The sequence below is a fragment of the Ictidomys tridecemlineatus genome, chromosome 8 (genome assembly GCF_052094955.1).
Source record: "Ictidomys tridecemlineatus isolate mIctTri1 chromosome 8, mIctTri1.hap1, whole genome shotgun sequence".
Taxonomy (NCBI): domain Eukaryota; kingdom Metazoa; phylum Chordata; class Mammalia; order Rodentia; family Sciuridae; genus Ictidomys; species Ictidomys tridecemlineatus.
In genome coordinates, this window is record NC_135484.1 from 30,303,841 (window position 1) to 30,322,884 (window position 19,044).

Below are 19,044 nucleotides of genomic sequence, written 5' to 3' on the forward strand. Positions count from 1 at the left end.
TATAAGACGTGAAATACCGTAGGTGGGCAGGCTGTAGGGCTGTCCTGTCTGTGAGTAGGCTGTGTAGACCGCTGGCTGCTGCATCCCCGAATACTGAGTCTGGCCTGCGTAGGCAGACATAGTTTGAGCTGCTGGTGTAGAAAGAATGTGTGGATAGGGCCTAAATATCAGAAAAATAGCATTACTGTGGCAACAAAGACTGCATATTAATTCAGACAGCTTAGATTCAGTGAAACCCTACAATATTCAGGAAGTAATCCTCCTTTCTATTTACAACATAATTTTAACAATATAGGAGCAAATAAGAGTTTGAATGTCAGGAGCCCAGGCTCTGCTACAAAGCAATCTGGTCACCTTGGAAAAAATAATTTAAATTTAAACTCCTTACGACTATCTCACCTGTCGAATGAGAAATTTGGTTTAGATATTATATCTAAAGTCTGTTACAGCTAAATAGCACTCTAAGTAATTTGTAGACGAGGAAAAGGGAGCACAGGCCAGTTAATTAATATGCTTACAAGCAGATTCTGATTCACTACAAGTGACCTAACGCTATACAGTGATTACAAAACTCTATTTAAAATTTCTTCCAAGAATTCACTACTATAAATTGGAAGTCTTAGAAAAAAGGAGGAGGAGAAGTCCTCCTGAAAAGAAAAGGAAATGCCATTCCCTTTATCATGTCACATTTTATGCTGTGTTCCCAACTGGAGATTGAGTCCCCCAGCTTAAACTTAAGGATATTCTTTAATATATAATGTGTTATTGTTGCAGACAATATCACATTATATATTAAAATGTATGTCTTGGGAATCCAAATTAGGCACATCTGGTAGATTTCAAACAAATTCAGATATATACCCAATATAGTTAAATTTAAACTATCTACCATTGTCCTTAGTATAGTGACCACACTAGTTATAAAAACAAACATATATTTTTTTTTCCAGAAGTATGCTTATTATAACTTGAAATCCAATAAAAATAGTCCAATAATGGAATTAATTATGAAGTGTTGATGTTTGGATAAAATGTGAATTCTTTATATTTTCTTTAAACTACCCAGCATTTAAAATTTTTAATTAAAAAAATAGCATATTCTAGTTTCAGTTTCGTGTCTTGCTCAAAGTCCACAAATACCCAGAAAGAAGGGCATTATCCAGATAAAAGTGATGTCTCTATTTCTTTTTAAATTTTTTTTTTAAATTTTTTAGTTGTAGTTGGACACAATGTCTTTATTTTATCTATTCGTTTTTATGTGGTGCTGAGGATCAAACCCAGGGCCTTGTATATGCTAGGCGAGTGCTCCACTGCTGAACCACAACCCCAGCCCCTGATGTCTCTATTTCTAATATGTATAGAATACTTTATGTCTAATCTATCCAAATATCTATCCAGCTGCCTATGTTACATGTACATACAGAAATGCTTGCCAATTAAAGTTGATATATCGTGTGAATATAAATTAATAAATGTAATTCTGGAAAATGGTTCTAACAAAACTGCATCTACTGACCACTTACTTGGAAGGATAGAGCTGGGGAGAGTACTGATGTGCTGATCTAGGGCTGTAGCCACTGCTTGTGATTACTGTAAGACACAAAAACCAATGCACACAAAAAAAATTTTCTTCATAAATGCATTCCATTAGAAGATATATAGCTAATTTAAAGAAATTGCCATGTTAAATGTTTCTAAAATTTTGTTCATTTTCTAAAATCCATTTCTTAAAATGTAACAGCTCCCTAAATACTTTTTCAACCTAAACTGCTTTGAATTTTGTTCTAAGAGCATGAAATAAATATTCCTCATTCAAATCATTCTATCACTCATCCATTTTCTAAAGTCAGCAGTGTACTCTTACATATTGATACGTTATAAATAAGTATTTTTTATTATAGAATAATTAAACTTTCAAGGTGTAAAAGTAAGTTTTTAAATTTGAACACTTTACATTTTAAACTCCACATGATAGCAGTATATTGCCTGCAGATTTATTCTAACTAAAATAATAATTCTAAAAAGTATTTTTAGTTCTAGATGGATGTAATATATTTATTTTGTTTATTTTTATGTGGTGCTGAGGATCGAACCCAGTGCCTCACATGTGCAAGGCAAGCACTCTGCCACTGAGCCACAACCCCAGCCTTAAAATAATATTTAAAAATAATTTCATGTTTCAAAACATCATTCACTAATTGTAAACATGCTATTCTTTTCTATTTTCTTTCATTTTACTAATCTGAGGAGTGATTAAAAATGAAGAGACCAAAGTACCCTAGAAATATTTGAAATGTACAGAGCAAACATGCAGGATGATGTAACACTTTCTATTAAGCATAATCACAAAATGCAGTAGCAATCATATTTACATACATATTTAGAACTATCAGAGAAAATACTTTTCTAAAAAGAACTTAAAAGTAAAAGTCAAGTTCTATAAACATTTCATCCAAATATGCACCACAGACTGGAATATATCCAAAAGTTTGGAAGTTTCTCTTTCCTTTAGCCATCTGCCTTGACTAAGACAGATGTATTGCAAATATATGGGTTCTAAAGTGTTGAGCCAGCCCCTTCAGAGCCAATCCATACTGGGCAAGCACACAGAGTGTCTTTATTAGGCCATCTGCTGTTCATTCACTTTTCAAAAAGATTAAAGTAGTACACAACACAGTGCTGGAATTAGTTTAGTCTAATCAATCATAGTTCTACTTCAAAGTACTATGACCTTCCTAAGTTGTTCATAATAATTCTGGAGCTAAACTTTTAGAATTGTAAAAGTGACAAATAGGTTTAAGTTGCTCACTATTTTATGAAATATGATATACTTCTATATCCAAATGTTATTAAGTACCCTTGTGATCTATTGCTTCATAAACATACAGAACGTAAGGTGTTTAAAATGCTATTTTGTCTATAAGTTTGGGGTAAGGAAAGTATAGTTTTCACAGCAATAATACAATAAACACATTTTCATGAATGCTAGGAATCAAGTTTGAAAACAGTCAAATCTGACTGAGGCATAATATTCTAAAAATTTTCAGGAATCAAACTTTAAGTGAATTTTCTATATATGTACACTAGAAATAAATTTATTGGTAAGCCATTAATTTTCTACTTAATTCTTAAAAAGTTAAAAGGATATTTAAAACTCTCAAATCAATTCAATGAGGGTAAACTTTGTACTATACTCCATGGGTACTAAATGTACATTATATAATAATAGTGCTTTCAGTCTAATTTATTAATTCCCTCTAGTAAATGTTTTATTTATCAGAAAAACAGTTAAATAAGACTTAATTCCAAGATGTTTTATCTCTTTTTTAAAGGACTTTGGCTATACATACTAATTATTCTCAAGACTGAAAAATAGGAGAATTTTCAAAATATACAGAATGATGAAAAGAAACATTCACTATAGCAGTTTTCATTAAATATGGTGAAGAGCAAAATTCTGTATTTCAGACAAAAACTATATACATGAACACAATTCTGAACATATAGCATGTTTTTTCTCTCTAATTAACAAATCTAGATATCATTAGAATAATGTACCCACAACAAATAAATTGTCAATTAAATTGAAATTTCACACTAATGTCTATATTTTCAATTTCTAAATAAAAAAAACACAACTTTTGGCTTAGAAAACTAAGAGGCCATTTAAAGAACAAGATGGAGAATATAAGCTTCTTTATTAAAATTTATATATTTTATGCTCATAAATTTGCAGATGATAGAAAACAACAACAAAAATGGATTCAAGTGAATTGTGATTAGTTGTTCAGAATAAAGACTGTTCCTGCCAAGGCAGCCTGATCTCCAGAAAAACGTATGGGACACTCTATACAAATAGGGAAGATCTTCTCTTTATCCCTCATTGTCTTTTAATTAACCCCAAAGCACTCAACTCAGTATATTTCACCATTTCTGCAAACAAACAAACAAACAAAACAAACAAAAAAAACCCCAAAAAAACAGAACTGCTAGTCTTAAAAATATCCTGAAAATTAATTTAAAAAATTTAATGTCTATTAGTTTTCCAGAGGATCGTGTCAAATGATTTTAGGGTTTTACTCTTACTATTAGGATATGTTAGGTCAGTGATTCTACGTGTGAAGCGGGGAGGAATTTATATGCCAGGAGAATGTTAAATGTCTGGAGTTATTTTTTTGGTGTTATAACTGATGATGCTACTGGCATTTGGAGCATATGTGTGGATGCTGCTGAGCATCTTAACATGCACAGCATAGATCCCTCACAATAAAGAATTAGCCCCCAATTTTAATAGTACTGCCATTGAGAACCCTTATCCTGGATCACTATTGAGAAGGAACTTCCCATGGTGTTGAACATGCTCTATATTTGAGTTATCCAATATAGTAGCCACTAGCTAGCTACAGGCATCCATTAAACATTTGAAGTGTGGCTGGTGTGATAAAAAACAAAATTTTTATCTTACCACATTTTACTTAATTTAAATTTAAATAGTTACATGTGGCAAATGGCTATTTTGTTAGACTGCATAGCCCTAGAAAAGTTTGAAAAGAAAACTGGGAAAATATGTTAAAGAAAATATGAGTGTATTTCAAACAGAATGATTGTTTACACATGTTTCTTTGTGGGTCTTTATATTTTCCAATGGAGGACTATTGAAAGGACCCATGTACTACCCAGTTCTAGCCTCATTTGTACCAGTTATAATGTCTTGATCATGGGGCCATAACTACCTTTGACTTCTCTGTGCACCTTGGTATTCTCGTCTGAAAAATGAATCAGAGAGCTCTGATACTCCTTCTGGAACTATCATTCTATAGTTCTGTCATTCAACTTTCCAGGTACTTGTATGCCCTTGAAGTATGATAGCAATCACTTAATAACTCCTTTTCTTAAAAATGCATTATATACATTTACTTTGCAAAATGTTTATAAGAGCTAAAGTAAATGAGCAATACAGAATCACAAAGAAAGTCAATGTCTACCTCCTAGGAAGCAGGCAAAATGCCAGGGAGGATGAGAATTAGCATAAATGAGTTTCTATGCAAAGTTTATCTACTATACATTATTTCTGTTTGGAGTACTAATATTTATGTCAATATATGACAACTACTTCCAACTGGTGTGAACTAATAAAACTAGGTCATCCCCATCCATAAAAATTAAACGTGCTATGATGACATTATACTCAAACACATATCTCAACTCTTTTTACTTAGGGCATACCCACCTAAAATCCTTGCACATAAGAACACGAATAAATGTAAAATACATTAAAGCAGACAATGGAACCGAGATTTAATTGCCATAACTGCTCTTCTAGGTTTAATTTTCATCTTTCTGATGTACACATTCCTTCTAAGGTTTTTTTGTTTATTTGTTTGTTTTAATCCTTTTGCCAGAAAATAAGCTAACCAAAATACTGTAATTAAAAAAGAAAAAATTTTACCAAGTCAATATTGTAATTAAAAAAAAAAAAATCTTTTACTAAGTTAACTTATTTCACACCCTTTGTGTCCAGCTGGGAGTTATCAGATATTTCTATTTAAAAGGGATTGATGTTTAAAGACACAAGGTTGTTCTCTTTGAAGCCCAGGATTGCTCCCTGAGTCTGGGTTCTAATGCAACCAGCATGTGTCCCCCGAAGCCCATTAACCTTTAATACTTATCACTCAGCTGCTTGCACAGGAGGGCTTTTTTAAACCCCGAGAGGAAGCAAGGTTATTTAGAAGGAATCAAATGGATAGTTTTACATCTAGGATGGGGGATAGAAGGCAGTTTTTAATGTAATTTAAGTGGGTGAGTTGAAGGAACAAAGTCGGCTGTTGTGACCTAATTATTAAATTAATTAAGCACTGCATAAAATCATGATGAAGGAAGCCAGCTCTGCTTATCTCTAATGAGAAAGTCATGGGATTGCTTCACTGACAACTGAAAAGCTGGCAAAATGATTCCTACTATAATTTGTAAAAATACATAGTTTTAGGATGAATCTCAAAAGTGGATTTGTTGCTAACTTCATAAAGATTCAAGTTCTAATAGCTTTGATGTTCACATTGCTATCCGCAAGGAGGAGGCTGTGCATGGACCCTGGTGTGGACATAAGGACACACGAACTAAAGGCTTTACCTGACCCAGTAAAAGTGTCAAGCGCTCCATCTCCAGTCGTGCTTGTGGTTTCACTGCTGTTCAAGGGCTCTGTTTTGACTGCAAGAAGAGACACTACGTAGAAGAATAAGTACATGTGAGTTTTACTTCTAAATGTATATCAAAGACCCTGACTGTTCTATGACTGATCTCGCTAGCTATCATGGGCATGCAAGAGAAAACTTTGAGAAGTTGATGAGAAGAGTTTTGTTAATTTAGCTTCTAAGTGGGCATGCATTTATGGAGGATTTATTCTAGAATCCTCTGGCTAAGCTGGTTCTCAGAGCCTGACTTTTAAAGGCAGTCAACCTTCAAAAGTGAAACAGCAGTACATATATTTGCATTTTTAATTCACTTAAGCACACTCTGATAGAGTCAACAGACAGAAGAATCCAATCAGTCACCAGCACATTTAATTCAAATCATAACAGAGGGATTTACTAGTTGATATTTTATTCTTCCCAAGGAGATATTTAAAAAAATAAAAATCGCATTAGAGTACAATGGAGGCATATACAAATCCAGAAACCATGAGCCTATTCATTGATGGGTGACAGATGAGACAATAAATTTTCCAGACTAAAAAAGACAAGGAGTCTTCAAGTGTTGGTTTTTTTTATTATTATTAATGCTGTAACAATTTTTAATGTGTTATAGAGCTAAGCAGAGAAGAGGTGACTTTGACAGCAGCAAGCCTATCTCTGGAAAACTGTTGTAATATGTTATTTCTACTTTGAGAAGGTGTATTTGGGCAAAATCCTCTGTGGCAGCAATGTAGCCTGGCACACATTATTGCCATTATGAGACACAGCACGTGGGGCAGTGATAAAGCCTCTCCCCATTTGGTCACACCATATTTTCCCTTGGTTGCAAAGCTTTACTGCATATATCACAGCAGTAAGAGAATAAACAAACTTATTTTCTGCTTGTCACTTCTTATGTTTCCTGGTCATAAATGGAATGGTGCAGTTATATAACTTAGAAACAAGCAGTAAACTATAAAGAAAGCTGCAGACTAGCCAACCATGACTAAGTAGGCCAAAAGAGAATAGCAGGGTCGCACAGTACCTACCAACATTACACCCGTGTCAGTAATGTTACTGTGTTAGAAAAGCAATTGATTGATGAAACAACATGCAGAAATGATTATGTGCTTTCCACGTGAACAGACTTAAACAGATCCTCAGTGAGTTCTGAGTTAACTTAGTATTCATGTTCGAAAAATGACATGATAATTTGCTGATAGAGTCAGAGGTGAATTGTTCAGTTTGGAAAGAGGAAGTAAAAAATGGATTACTTATCCTAACCAAAGGAAAATTGGAGGTTGACCTAACTTTAAATAGCAATAATGAGTAGAGTCTTATTATTTGCATAATGATAACCAGTGAATGAGTGATTAGTACATTTCAATAGTAATTTGCAGTTGTTCACATTACATTATACCTAATTAGCAATTGTGCTTACCACTATAAAATTTCTAATTAATATAAAATTATTAATGAGAGCTTACTAGATACTAGACCATGTGCATTTAGCTAAGCCTTAAAACAACCCGATAGTTACATATCACTTTATCCATTTCATACACAAAGAAACTAAAATTCAGGTGACTAAGGAATCTGTGTCAGTTCCATCACAGAAGAAATGATCTGAATTTGGGAATTTAGAATAAGATCTGAATTAAGAAATTCAATTTTAATAATAATTTTTCTACCAGAACTATCTTCAGGCCTGAAAAATAACTTGCTTATTTATGTTCCTGAGAGTGGCTCTCCATGAAGACTTAGAGCATTATAAGAATATGGTTACATTCTAGGAATGTCTTTTTTAAATTGAAAGCTTCAAAGTACTGAAATAGGCTACTAACTTGCATTTTTTATTTCTTCCTCATGACATATTTTTAAAGACAACAAGGAAAAAAAAAGTAGATAATAAGAGCACACAATTAAAAGATGCTTGATACATTCCAGGGGCTTTTCCTGTGCTTTACAGGAATTAATTTATTTACTCTTTACAACAGTCAACAGACAATATTAGTATCTTCATTCTTCAGATGAGGAAATTGAGACACACGAAGATTAAATAACATGTCCACAATCACACGGCTGGTAAGAACTAGAATTTGAGATCAGGTGGTACATTTGCAGAATCCAATCACTAAACCATTTGCCTTTTAGGAAGTACCAACTACTCAAGAATTCCTTTCATCTGTATAGAGACAATCCAGAGAATAATCCAGATAGATGTAAAGGTTACTCTGTAGGGTATAATGTCCACCTTTTCCTTCTGACATTTATGACATAGTTGAAAGCTGACAGAAAAACTACCACGAGAGTTTCTTAGACTTCCAAACTAATTGTGGCTAAGTTCCTATTTACACATGTCTGTACCTATAAACAGTGCCTGTAAAATAGATTTATTATATTCCCAATGATAACCTACTTCACTTGTTCATTAGGAAATGAAGCAGAATATGAGGTGAGTCTGATGAAACTAGTCTAGGAATCAGACCCCAAGATTCATTTTATTACTTAGATTGATTGCATCTTTGAGACTTGATTTTAAAAATTCAGTATTGACTGTGATTATAAATCTCCTCAATTTGAAAACTTCAGGTAGTCAAAAGCCTTCAGAAAAACTATCATACAAGGACAAAGAAGAAGGTGAGATCTTTTTATTTCATTCTTAATATTGGTAACATCTTTCATTAAAATTATAAAGGTCGGTATTTACTTAAAGGTAGACAAAGGAGCCGTGTGAGGTGATGCACACCTGTAATTCTAGAAGGTTGGGAGGCTGAGGAAGGAGTATCCTGTGTTCAAAGTCAGCCTCAGCGAAAGCCAGGCACCAAGCAACTCAGTGAGACCCTGTCTCTGAATAAAGTACAAAATAAAATAGGGCTGGGGATGTGGCTCATTGGTTGAGTGCCCTTGAGTTCAATCTCCAGGACAGGGAAAAAAGATAGAAAAAGGTGGTCCATTTTACTGAGAAGAAGCATCCCTAGCAAGTACTTGCAGATGCACAAATATCAAGATGTGTCCAGGATACAAAAGTGGAGGGATTTTAAGGTAAAAGTCAAAGAATAGATGCTAACATGTGGAGGAAAATGACAGACACTGATGTAAAATTATTTTTCCTACGCAGGTAATTATAGTACAGAAGATAACAGGGGATAGAAATAAATTGCACTGTACAGGTAAACATCATTTCCACGTTAAGTGGACATTAACACATATCTCCTGAGCTCCAAATGAAATGCACAGATATTTTTCTTTTATTTTTTTAAAAGAAAGGGTGTAATATTGGGTAATAACAAATAATTAGAATCTCTTAACAATAGAAAACTCAGAGAAGTGAAATCAGTACTTTTACTTATATTGAGTGATTAAACAGATATTAGAGTAAGAAGGAGGGTTATATTGATATCCATAAAAAGATAATAGTTACAAAGTATACATTATGTAATAATTATAAAGCTTGAAAAACAGAAATCATTTTCCCTAAGGTTCCAAAAATATTTGAACTGTATCTTATTTTCTTTTGTTTCTGCAGTTTAAATTAGATATACTATATTTTTTCCTAGTGGCAGAAAACTTTTTAAAATTAAATATGTGCAAGGCAGTGTTAGAAACATGTTCATTAATAAAACAAATCTAGCTTTTTTTATGTCTCTCCTAAAACTTGCGAAAAAATCCTCATTCAGTGTATATTCAGTAAAATATACAACTATATCTTGTTTGTCTCAAATTAATATAGAGTTTAAACAGGTCTTTCTACTCACTTTTCAGGTCATTATTAAAAATCACTACATACTATAAAATAGAAGCAAAAACCTTGAATAGGAGAAAAGGACCACACTTTCAACAAAATTAAAACCCACACAACAAATGCTTTGATTTCAAAAGTAGAAATCAGATTTTCATGTCCTACTTTGGAGAGTTCTGAGGCTTTATTCTTCTCCATGCTCAAAAGAAGTGAGTAGATGGTTCATGAAATTTAGGATAAAACAACTTTACACAGCCACAGCACTTTGTACAGAATTGTCACATTAAGAAATTCTTGGGGCTGCGGTTGTGGCTCAGTGGTAGAGTGCTTGTCATACACATGAGGCATTGGGTTCAATCCTCAGCACCACATAAAAAGTAAATAAATAATTAAAACCAAGGCATAAAAAAAAAGTAAAAGAAATTCTTGCCTTGTCAGATCCCACCCTGCCTAACTGCAATTTGGGTGCTTTTCACATAGTCAAATAGTTAAAAAATACATATAAATACACATATATAATATACATATATTATATATAAAAACATATATGTGTAATCAGATTTTCCATTTTTTACTGTTTAAAATAATTAGTATTTATAGACTAAATCCAGATCATGTGATTATTGTCATGTGTCAGTTGTAACTACTAAGTCACTCTATGGCTGCTATTGTGCAACAACACCATGGCCTAATTTGTGTGGCCCACAAAGCCTGGCCAGTCATTTGTTTGCTAAGGTATGATTGTGTTCATTTTAAAAGGGAAAAATCTTAGTTCCCATATAAATCTGCAGATATAATGATGAAGTTAGGACTAAAGTGATAAAACATCTTAAATTACTTTAAGAAATAACTCAATGTATTTAGGAAACACCAATGTAGGATCTTAAGGTGATGCTATTTATAGGTATTAAAACTACAGAATTAAAATTATTCTCAAAGTTAATAGAAAGGTCTTGAAAAGCCATTAAATTTATTTAGCTTATACTTTTTATTGGGATAATTTTACAAAGTGATTAACTCCAACAATAAAACTTTGAATTAAAAAAGTAAAATAGTTTATTCTCTGTGGAAGAGATTATATAACCAATGTGTGGTGTGTAACATAACACTTGCCATTAAAAATTCAATAAAATTCCTTAAAATTTCCAGTATCAGTATGCCATTAAGACTATATCCCAATAACTGAAGTACATATAACACTTTGTTAAAAGTTTGCCTTTTGGGCCCATTTTACAAATTTCTCTATTGAACAAAAATGTTTATCTGACCAAATATTGAAAGTTCTTTAAATACAATGCAAATTTTTATTTTCCTTAAAAAACTTGCTTATTCATTATATAATTAATTATAGAAAGAAAGATGTAGCAGTATTTATTGCCAAGCAATTTGTATACATTATCTAATTACAAAATGCTTTGCCATTATATGTTATAGACTTCCTTTTTTTAGAGGAAAAAACTCATGCTCAAAGAGGTTAACTAACTTGTTCAAGGTGACACAGCCAGTAAGAGTAGTGCTAACATCTAGATCCATGGTGCTCCTGACACATAAGTCCTTTTCCTTCCACATGGCCATATAAGACATAACATTTACCCTAAGAATCGAGAAAACTTGATGGTTTACACTTAGATAAATGTTTCTGATTGAGGTGAGATGAAAATTCCTAAATATTGTTGGACATATACATTATTGTAATACATTAACACTACTTCAGAACAGTCAGTGAGCCATAATTTTTTTTAACATATGCTTGTCTAAAAAATTAGCAAAGTGAGCTGAGCACTAGTGGTGCATGCCTGTAATTCTGGCAGCTTGGGAGGCTGAGGCAAGAGGATTGTGAGTTCAAAGCCAGCCTCAGCAGCTTAGTAAGGCCTTGAGCAACTCAGTGAGATCCTGTCTCTAAATAAAATATGTAAAAAGGGCTGCTGATAGGCTCAGGTTTAGGCACCCCTGGGTTCAATCTGTAGTATCCCCCCACCAAAAAAAAAAAAAAAGATAAAAAAAACTGGCAAAATGAGAATATATCATAACACAAGAAAATTATATGAAATTTAAATTTTTAAAATTTGGTGGTCTATAAATAAAAGTCTATTGGAACATGGCCATGGCCATTCATTTTTACCCTGCTTATAGCTACCTTTGCACTTCAATGCAGAGCTGAGAGCTGAAACAGAGACTGTGTGTTCTATAAAGCCAGACACATTTACTATCTTGATCTTTTCCAAAAGGGACTTTTGCATTAGAATTAAGAAAAACTGAATCCTGGCAACATATTTTTAAGTATGAAAAGTGTATTCCAAATGTGAAAATGAGAAATATTTGAAACTAAAACCAAAAAAATATAAACAATGCACATAGTGGAGTGATATTTATATGGTGATGATGTTTTAATTTGATCTGAGAGCAAGGCCAGCCAAACTGTGCCTATTTTAAGTACTTGCTTTTAATGCATCTTTCCAATAAATATTAGCTCTTTTTTTTAAGCCAAAAATGAGTGTTTCTGCAGTATTGTGATGGTTTAAATATTTACATTTTGGTAGTATATTAATATTTGATATGGGAAAAAATTTGTGTGTGCATGAATATAAATATCTATAGATCAAGACATTTCAAGAGACTATTATAATTTTAAACATATAGGGGCTGGGGTTGTGGCTCAGTAGCAGAGGGCTTGCCTAGCACGTGTGAGACACTGAGTTTGATTCTTAGCACCACATATAAATAAATAAAATAAAGATCCACTGAAAACTAAACAATATTTAAAAAAATTTAAAACATAGTTTCATCACTGGAACTTTTGAATGTAATATGATATTGACTATTGACTTTGAAATATTTATCAAAGTCTGAAAAGTAGCTACTATCTTTTTGCCATGTAAAGAATTTAATTTAAATCTAAAAATCTATGGGTTATTAGGTAACTAAATTTTTATATATGTTTACTCCTTCAACTTGCTCTGATCAACATGCCTGTCGCTGGGTCAAATTAACCACATAGTAAATTTTTTAGTCATTAGAAAAACCATGTGTGGTCCATGTATGTACCTTTTCGTGCCAAATTATGAAAAATATCAGGAAAAAAAACCCCACTAACATTCTTTACATTTAATCTTACATTCTTACATTCTTTAGAATGTAAGATTAGAGCATCAGTTGATAAGAAAACCACAGCCCATTGTTACCATAAACAACTAAAGACTTGTTCACTTTTCTCCTTTTTACATACTGAACCCCAAGAAGAGGGGCAAACACAGAAAGAGCAACAGACAGCAAACCAGAAGGGCAAATACACACACCCAAACGCATGCAGTGTACCATCGTCTCCCATACTTGTTGCAGAAGAGGGGGTGTTGCAACTCAGTAACCAGTCTGCTGTATTTAAAACAGTCATGTTGTCCCCTGAGAACAGGAACAGTATAAGAGTTCATTGTCTGAACGCCTGCTCAGTGTACATGAGTAATCTTCAATGTCTGTGCTGGTTTCTGACCTTTAGCTAAATTAGCACTGCACTGTATGACTTCTGCACTTTAGTGTACCCAGATCTGTTTTAGTTCAGTAAATATTGTACAGGACGATTTGTGAACTTCAAAGTCTGATTTCAGAGGATTTTTCAATTTTATTAGTATCCTATTTCAAGTTTAAATGTAAATGTTCGTACTCTAGTCATCGCTAAATATTCTTATATATTTGCAATCCCATAATTAATTAGCTGAAATTACAGATGCATGTTTAGAGACAAATAAACACTATAAACAAGGAGAATGTTAATCTACAAAGGGTTTGGTATAAAACATTATTAAGTACAGGTAAGTTGCAATGCACACAACTTGACAAAGAACAATTTAGACTGCACAGTTATATTAAATGGGAAGAAGTGTAGCAATTTTATAGATATTTATTCAAAATTTAAAAGAAAATATGATGTGGCAAATGCTGATATCTGATAATAAGAATAGTTTACAAACTAAACCAAAATTCATATAAATTTTACTTTATTAATGAGACTAGATTTACAAGATATTAAAATGGTTGTGAATAATTGAAATGCAACTTATATTTATGAGAGTGTATGTATGTATATAGTCAATATATACATATGCTAGTACAAGAATTGGATCATATGTTCTGACAAGTTGAATACATTCTATAAAAAAATTATGTTTAAAAAACCAGGATTTTAGACAGACTAGCTGTTGTTGTGGAATAATTATGGCCTAATGAAATGAGAAAGTATCTAGAAAAAATACAAATAAACACTATAAACAAGGAAATTGTAAAAATACAATCCTTTTTTAAAGAAGTGCTAAGTATTATGGTATTATTCTCTTTGAAAAGAAAATACAGCAGATATGCATATTTTTGTATTTCCAAGATCATTTTTAAGAAAAAAACATTCTCTATGAAAAATTTTGGGTAATCTCTTTTAAATCAAAATAAAACGCAAAAGTGGCATAAGTGGTGTGTGTGTGTGTGTGTGTGTCTGTGTGTATTTGTACTAACAGAGTTCAAATCTTTTGATAAAAACTTTTAAATTATTTGGAATATTTATAAGGAATAAGTGAAAACACAAAAAGAAAACCTTCTGTAGGCCCTCAAAATGTTGCTCAGGACTATCTGTTCTCTCTGAATGTTTCCACTATGGAGGAAGAACATATATTTCAAGAAAATCAACAGAATGATAAATGATATACTAACTCTATATTCCTAGGATATAATGCTGAACTGATACTGATAATAAGATAATCATTTATTAGTGGAATCCTAATGTAAAATTAAAGCAAACAATGAGATATGATTCTGGGTATCTCTGGGGTGATACACTTACCTCCAGTTCCATTCGTAGTGACTGATGTGCTACTGAGATTGGATTTATCCAGTTTGGAGCTACCAGCAGTATCACTAGGTCCAACAAGAGTATGAGGACTTGCTAGGTCCTGCATTTCCATAGACCTGTTGGAGCAGGAAGCAACAGAGCAAAAGTTGAAACTTCAAAAATTATTTTTTTACTAAATTATATACATGATTCCATTTAGTACATGTGTGATCTCACAATAAATAAAGCCAATAGCTGAAACCTCTTTGTTAACCAGGTGAATATACAGTCTATTAAAAATAAATAAATGAATAAGAAAAGCTTCCACAGTGATTTAGTTCTTATAATTTGATTGTTATTTGTAATCCTAGAAATATTCCACATTATGAAGAAAAAAAGCAGACTCTTTCATCTTAGCAGTTGATATGAACATCTACCTTCCTAAATTGTTCACCTCTGATATAAATATGAAGAAACAGTGAAAACAGTCAATTTCCATAATTTGGCATACCCTGTCACCATTGAGGAAGAATTCAGTAACCAGAAATAAACTGGGAACTCAAAACCAGAACAGAAGCTTCTAGCTAACCTCGTTGACCTAGGTGGCTGAAAAATGAGCCAGAGGCCTGAGAGCTGGAGTTGTAACACTTCTAATATCCATCCAGGAACAGGAAACTTTGACATATGTTTGTTTCAGAGAATGTGCTAGAATTGAGACCCTAAATAAAACTGGGATTCTTTTTTTTAAAGAGAAAGAGAGATGAGAGAGAGAGAGAGAGAGAGAGAGAGAGAGAGAGAGAGAGAGAGAGAGAAAGGATTTTTTAAAAATATTTATTAGTTTTCGGTGGACACAACATCTTTGTTTGTATGTGGTGCTGAGGATCGAACCCAGGCTGCATGCATGCCAGGCGAGTGTGCTACCGCTTGAGCCACATACCCAGCCCAAAACTAGGATTCTTAAAAATGATAACCCTCTTCTAAAAAGGAAGCTAGAAAAAAATTATTGCTCAGTGGTCCAAAGAAGCCAAACATGCTTTTATGAAAGAAAGGAAGCATAGAGAAACAAAAATTGAGAATAATTTTTTTCATCTATGATCTGAATTAAAAAGGAAAAAAAATACTATGGTGTGATTTCAGCTGAAAGAAAGAAACCAAATGAAATCTCAGATGTGCAGGAGGGAATGAAGAGTAACATAAATGTAAGAATGCAGGTAAATGTCAAAGATTATCTTCTATGCTCCTCTTAAATAATTAAAGACAGCTTTTTGAAGCAAAAATATGCTTCCATCTTTGAAGCAAAAATATGACACTATATTGTGAGATTTATAATATTCTGTAGAAGTAAAATAAATGATAACAACACAAAATATGGTCAAGTGAATGAAGTTGTATTTTCTAAGGTTTCTCCATTTGGCTTTAAGCATTATATTAAACTTGGATAAACAGTAAGTTTAGGGTACATAATGTAACTCCTGTCATTAAATATTAATAAGAAAAATATCAATAAATATAATAAAAAGCCATTAAGTCAATTAAAATAAAAACATAAAGAAATGACTGATATCAATGAAGTCAGGAAAAGAGGAAGAAATAGCATATGAGAAAAATGGAAAATACACAGAAAAATGGCACACCCACCTAACCCCATTGATGATTACACTAAGTTTCAAGGGATTAAACACTCCAACAGAAAGCCAAGGTCATCATCTTGTACTACACAACTGACACTCAGCTATAGGAGAGTTACAAGAAGCATTTTCAATATACACTGTAATGACACAGAGCACCACCCACACATTCAGATCTAGGCCTGAAGAACTCATTCCTATAGCTGCTGGGAGTGTTGCCAACTGATAGCTCTCAACTGAGTTCCTTTCCAGGACTTGCTTCAACAACAGATTAATTGTGCCCAAGATCACATCCCTTCTGGGGTCAGCCAGGTCAATGTAGGAGTATAAACACTTTCCCCTGATCCAAGGTGCATCCTAGTCTAGGGCACCCATAAAACCAGCTGAGCCTTTGTTGCAATTGAACAACCAAAGTCTCTTAGTCCAACTCTGCTTCCTTCCTTCTCCCCAAAGGTATTGATACTGAAAGCACATCCCAAATACATCCTGTGCATGAAATCTCCATGTCAGAGTTTGCTTCCTAGGAACTCTAAGAGTGAGAAGGCCCAAGTAAGTTGAGAGTAAAGGGGAATAAAGGCAAATTATATACCATGCAAATGAAAATTAACAACAGAGAGATGTTTAGGCTATAATGTTATCACACAAACAGGTTTCAAGATGATAGAGAGACATTAAAAAATGATGAAAACCAAAAAAGTTTCTCAGGAAAACTGGACCATCCAAACTGTGCAGGTACCTATAAGCAGAACTTCAAATTACCCTAAAGGAGAAACTGACATAACTAAAAGATGAAACAGGCAAGTCCATAATCATAGTTTGAGCTTGCTTTTATTAATTTATTTTTGGTAGCAAGGATGAGCCCAGGGGCACTTAATCACTGAGCTACATCCTCAGCCCTTTTATTTTGAGACAGAGTCTGCCTAAGTTGCTGAGGCTGGCTTTGAACTTGCAATTCTCCTGTGTCCAGAACCAGTGGGATCACAGACATGCACCACTGTGCCCACCATGGCTGAAGCTTTTATAATACACTTTTAATAAATAACCAACAGAAAAAAATAGACAAAAAATAAGTTTAAAATGCATACAAAAGATTTGAATAGCATTATTACCAGTGTGACCTAATTACCAGTTTGCTTTAGGATGCTAACAACCAGGATTGTAGAAAATAGGCTAGTTTCAAGCATACCTGAAATGGACACAAAAGACTATACCAGTAAGTTTTAACATTGAAATCTTATAAAGAATGATATCTGATCACAATGAATTAATTTAGAAAGTAAAGGTAATAAAATATATATAAAAAATCCCTAACATTTGAAATTGAAACACCATATCTAAGTAATCTCTAAGTCATAGAAGAATCCGAAAACAAATATAAAAAATAATTAGGACAAAACAATAATGAAAACTTAAAACCTGTGGTATATAAAGTAGTAGTTAGTGAGAAATGTATATTAAAAAGGACAAAGTTTTAGAAGTATGTGATCTAAATTTCTACCTTAAGAAACTAGAGAAAGAAAAACAAATCAAAGAGGAAGTAAGTAGATTTTTATTCTTTTTATTTTTATAAACATAAAAATTTGTAGGGAAGAAATACATGAAAAAAGCATAAAATTTACAAATCCAGAAAATGATCATTAGAGATACTAATGACATTAAAAGGATATAGAAATATTATACCAGTGAATTTAACAATGGACAAAGTTGGTGACTTTCTTGAAAGACAGTGTTATAAAACCTGACACCAATTAAAAAACTGAAAATCCAGAGCATGTGTGAGGCATTGAGTTCCACTCTTAGCAATACACACACACACACACACACACACACACACACACACACACACACAGACACACGAACAACTGAAATATAAACGATCAACTGAAGAAACTGAATTATCACTTTCAGAAAAGAAAACTCTAGAGCAATATGATTTCCTTAGTGAATGCTAGCAAACATTTTAAGAAAAAAATATTAACAATCTTTTACAATTTCTATTGGACAAAAACAAGAGAGAATGTTTTTTACTATTGTAGTAGACCAGAATGACCCTGACCCAGAATCTGACAAAGATAATCTCAAGAAGAAAGTTATGGATCCATATTACTTATAAACAAAGATGAAAAATATGGAACCAAGCATCACATCCAATCCAACAGTGAAAAGATAAACACATCATGACCATGTGTGATTCATCCCAGGAATGCAAAGCTGATTTAACATTTGGAAATCAATGTAATTCAATATATTAACAGAATATTATTTCATGCATACAAAAATTACTTGACAATATTCATCATCCATTTGTGTCTAAGTTCTTGGCAACCTAGGAAATGAAGCATTTTCCCTTCATCTGATAAGAACTGTTTATTAAATATCTTCAGTTTATATCATATTTAATGATGAAATATTAAATTCTTTCAGCAATGAGGCAAAGATGTCTGCTTTTCTCTCTTCAGCACATTTTACTAGCAATCTTGGCCAACACAAGACAAAAATAAATAAATAAAATGGTGAAGAGTAGGAGTGTAGAGTTTAGAAAGATAAAACTATAATTCACATGACATAATTGTTTACATAGAGAATTTTAAGAAATCTATCAAAAAACTCTAATATTACCAAAACTTGTAAATAAATTTATCAAAGTTACATACATAAGGACTTTGCCATTACTAAATAAAACATGAACTA

At 32.8% G+C, this 19,044-nt stretch overlaps 1 protein-coding gene across 9 annotated transcripts in view; it reads right to left on the reverse strand.

The window, feature by feature from the left end:
• Eya4 (EYA transcriptional coactivator and phosphatase 4) overlaps positions 1–19,044 on the reverse strand; it is a 263,432-nt gene that overhangs the window by 55,017 nt on the left and 189,371 nt on the right. For 6 of the 9 annotated variants that reach the window (XM_078019100.1, XM_078019097.1, XM_078019102.1 and 3 more), the window contains 4 exons: positions 14,738–14,862; positions 6,130–6,222; positions 1,524–1,590; positions 18–160 (listed from right to left, as the gene is read on the reverse strand). In XM_078019100.1, coding sequence (XP_077875226.1) covers positions 18–160; positions 1,524–1,590; positions 6,130–6,222; positions 14,738–14,862 — 428 coding nt within the window. The remainder of the gene's footprint in view (positions 1–17; positions 161–1,523; positions 1,591–6,129; positions 6,223–14,737; positions 14,863–19,044) is intronic. The other 3 variants (XM_078019104.1, XM_078019103.1, XM_078019105.1) reach the window with 1 other exon arrangement.